Here is a 4,009-nt window from a genome sequence, read left to right as displayed (position 1 = left end):
TGTCTGTATCCATACCAGTATTTGCAATAAGAATTTTAGCATTTTCAATTCGTTTTGGTTGATTTACTCCAATTTTCTTATCCAACAGAAAGCCTATAATAAATATAAGAATGGTATCACATTTAATACTTCAAACCAGCCTTAGTAAATCTTATAAAGCTGTCTGCTTTATGTTAATACTATTTCAAAAAAGCTAAAGCTATTAAAGTCCAATTTTCCAAGCTCTCAGACGGTATAAAAGCAAGCTTGTCCAACCCGCCTTATTTTGTTGTTGCGTTTTGCTTTGTTTTAGGTTTTTAGCAGCTTGAAAGCCATGGATTTTAGTTTCTCTCTCTAGTGACAAGCAGAAAGGAGGGATGATGAAGGAGCTTTACTGGCCCAACCAGAAACAGAAACCAAGAACCTATGATTGTATTCCCTCCCTTGGGCATTCCTGGTATAAAGCATCCCACTGGAAGAGTTACTACTAAATCAAAAAATAATGTATAAAACAGAAAATATGAGAGCACAGCACAGACAGTAAAATTAAATAGCATTTTGAAACTTTTGTTTCAGATATATACTACACACACATCTGTATGGGTTGCAATATAAAGACAATAGGTTAAGTCCACTTTTATTAGCTTAAAATCATCACAAGAGAAAAACTGAAGGATCAGACATTCAAGTATTGAGGCTGGGGGTAAAAATGGAAAAACCATGGACAATGGAGTCAGATAAACTTGACCCCAATTATGCCCTTGCTGCTGGCTATATGACCTTGGACGAATTATCCAGCCACAGATACTAATTTATAAAACAGGAATGTAACCAGTGGCAGAGGTGCTAGTTACCAACTTAGTCCTCTTGCTTTGGAACCAAACCGTCATATAAACCACCCAGTACCACCTGTCTTTCCAGGCCTTTTCTGGATACATTAGAAACTTTTCTCTTATAAAGCCACCATTATCTTGGGTTTTCCACTCAACTGAAGTACACCTGATCCTCATTCACCGGATCACCATGATGACTAAATGACTCAAGTTCCTACTACAATTCCTAGTACACAGCAGACGTTCAGGAATGCTGCTGCTTATGCTACTTTTCTTGCTTTAATGCTTCTTCCCTACAAAAGTCCCTATTAGAAACACTACACAGCGGCCAGGCATGGTGGCTCATGCCTTTAATCCCAGCACTTTGAGAGGCCAAGGCAGGTGGATCGCCTTAGATCAGGAGTTTGAGATGAGCCTGGCCAACATGGCAAAACCCTACCTCTACTAAAAATACAAAAAAGTTAGTTAAGCGCAGTGGCACACGCCTGTAATCCCAGCTACTCGAGAGGCCGAGGCAGGAGTGAATTCAGGAGGCAGCGGTTGCAGTGAGGCGAGATCACACTGATGCACAGGCGACAGAGCCAGACTCTGTCTCAAAAATAAAAAAAAGAAATGCTACACACCTCTTATATATAAACTTAACCAGGAGTATTTTCAGAATTATGACACTCTCTTAAAATAAATCAAGACATATGACATAGAGCAAAACCAGGACTCCAAACGACTGGTAAAAGCAGAAGTTGTAAAGCACTATCTAAGTCTTTATTTTTCCTTCTCTGAGAATGTCTATACTTTTTGACAAGCCATTTTGTGAAATAAATACAATGTGAAAATGATTTGGAAAACTACACTCTATAAACAAAATGTACAAAGAAAACAGTACTCAAGGCTCATTTATCACTCTTCAAGAACTAGATCCTCTTGCCCTATAAACATATATAATTATTTAAGAATTTTTTTAAATTCTTTTTTAAAAAAATTAGTCATCCCCGGTATACAAACAAGGGGGACCAGTTCCAGAATGGCCACATACACCAAAATCCACATATACTCAAGTTCCAGGCTGACCCTGGAACCAGTAAATTTGAAAAGTTGACCCTCTATATACATGTGCTTCAAATCCTGCAAATACTGCATGTTCCATGCATGTTTGGTTGCACATGTGTAAACTACAGATATAAAGAGTTGACTATATTTATTGAAAAAAAACCCTGTGTTGAGTGAACCTATACAGTTCAAACCCATGTTGTTCAATAGTCAACTGTACATCCTCAGTGATCTGACTGACCCAGACCCTTCCTGGAGAATACATATAATCCTGGTAAAAATACTATTTGAGAACAGATGATTTCTAGTAAAAGAAAGCTGTATTTCCTCTTTATCAGAGTGCAAATAACTTCATCGTAGTGGTTATCGACAATGCTGGAATATGTGGGGAGAAGACTACACTGTCAATAAAATGACAGAAATGGTTGCACATATGATATGTCCTTAAAGACAAGTTCACTGGCTTTGTAAAGTGCCACTGGTCCCAAAACAGAATTCACTCAGCATTCAGCCCTCAGCATCTAACCAAAGTTTCTTGTATCTGACATTCATACATACCTTCATCTAAATAGGAATCTGCCAAACTTCCTCCTAGCTTCTTGATAATATGAATTGCCTCCAGGTTGCCAGAGCCTTTCAGTCTGAGAACCGCTTCTACAGCTAATTTCGTAAAGTGGTCTTTGTGATGAGTAAGAAGTTTTGAGGATAACGTTGTGCCCGCAATATTCATTAAATCTTGACGGAATTTAACTTCATCGGAACTAAATAAAACCAACCAAATACACATATTAACCCTACTTTACTTTCAAAATTTATCTAGATATTCACATCAATAGATAATTTTACCCTAATTGGTCAAGTTTGTAAGCTATATGAAAAGAAGTAAACCTCAGCAGTAATCAGAAAACACAAATTAAAGGATATTATTTTCCCCCACCAAACTGGCAACATGTCAAAAAAAAGCGGGAGGGGGTTGGGAGGCAGGGGATGAGGCACATAAGCAAACAAAAATCTAATGTTGGAAAGAATGAGAAACAGCCGGGCGCAGTGGCTCATACCTGTAATCCCAGTACTTTGGGGGCTGAGGAGGGTGGATCACCTGAGGTGATCAAGACCAGTTCAAGACCAGCCTGACCAACACCGTGAAACCCCATCTATACTAAAGATACAAAATCAGCTGGGCGCATGCCTAAAGTGCCAGCTACTTGAGTGGCTGAGGCAAGAGACTCGCTTGAACCTAGGAGGCAGAGGTTGCGGTGAGCCGAGATCATGCCACTGCACTCTATTCTGGGCAACTCTAAGAGCAAGACTCCATCTCAAAATAAATAAATAAATAAAAGAATGTGGAAAATAAACATTATCATACAGCTGTAGATGGGTAAATCAATAATTTTTTTTTTCAGAGGCTTATTTCATAATGTATGTGGAAAGTGCCTTAAAACAGTGGTCCCTGGTCTTTCTGGCACCACAGACTGGTTTCATGGAAGACAATTTTTCCACCTGCTGCTCACCTGCTGTGCAGCCCAGGTTTGGGGGTGGGGAACCCTGCCTTAAAACACACACACCTACCTTTGGACCCAACAATTACACTTTAGAAACTTGTGGGCTATGTCACACAGTTATTATAAAGCTAAAAATAATTGAATACACAAATCTCCCCCTAGAGACAGGTTAAGTAAATACAGTCATTCCAGCCACATACTCAAATGGGTAACTCTACTAAAATACCACATAGAAAACTGACATCCAAAAATGTGCTAAATATTTAACTAAGTTAAAAAGAGGCTAATAAATCCTCTACACAGTATTATACTCTGTTTGCTTTATTTGCTTATTTTGATTATAGATACAAAAAGACTAAAAACCCAAACTTTAGTGGTCATCTCTGGAGGCTGATCTAGGTTTGACTGTTGGAGTGGGGTGAGGCAGCAAGACGATCTTTGTGTATGCTTTTCAGTATCCTCTAGATTTCTTGCATTAAGCATGTTATGAAAGAACACTAAATGTTTAAAACAGTAGTACTCTGGTATACCAACCCATGATCAACTGCAGAACTCAACAGAGCCTCTCTTGCAGCCTTTGTGGCTTCTCTCCAACCCGCTATGATGGTCTGTGGATGAATCTTTTTTGCAATTAAAGATTCTGCTTCC

At 38.8% G+C, this 4,009-nt stretch overlaps 1 protein-coding gene across 1 annotated transcript in view; it reads right to left on the bottom strand.

Annotated features, from left to right (window-relative positions):
- The window catches only part of CCT2 (chaperonin containing TCP1 subunit 2), an 18,680-nt gene that overhangs the window by 11,235 nt on the left and 3,436 nt on the right, over positions 1-4,009 (bottom strand). The window contains exons 3-4 of the mRNA XM_037731617.1: positions 3,896-4,004; positions 2,418-2,620 (exon numbers count right to left, since the gene is read on the bottom strand). Of these exons, the coding sequence (XP_037587545.1) occupies positions 2,418-2,620; positions 3,896-4,004 (312 nt within the window). The remainder of the gene's footprint in view (positions 1-2,417; positions 2,621-3,895; positions 4,005-4,009) is intronic.

This window comes from Cebus imitator, unplaced genomic scaffold, assembly GCF_001604975.1.
Source record: "Cebus imitator isolate Cc_AM_T3 unplaced genomic scaffold, Cebus_imitator-1.0 Scaffold414, whole genome shotgun sequence".
NCBI classification, from domain to species: domain Eukaryota; kingdom Metazoa; phylum Chordata; class Mammalia; order Primates; family Cebidae; genus Cebus; species Cebus imitator.
This window is presented reverse-complemented; position numbering and strand designations above follow the sequence as displayed.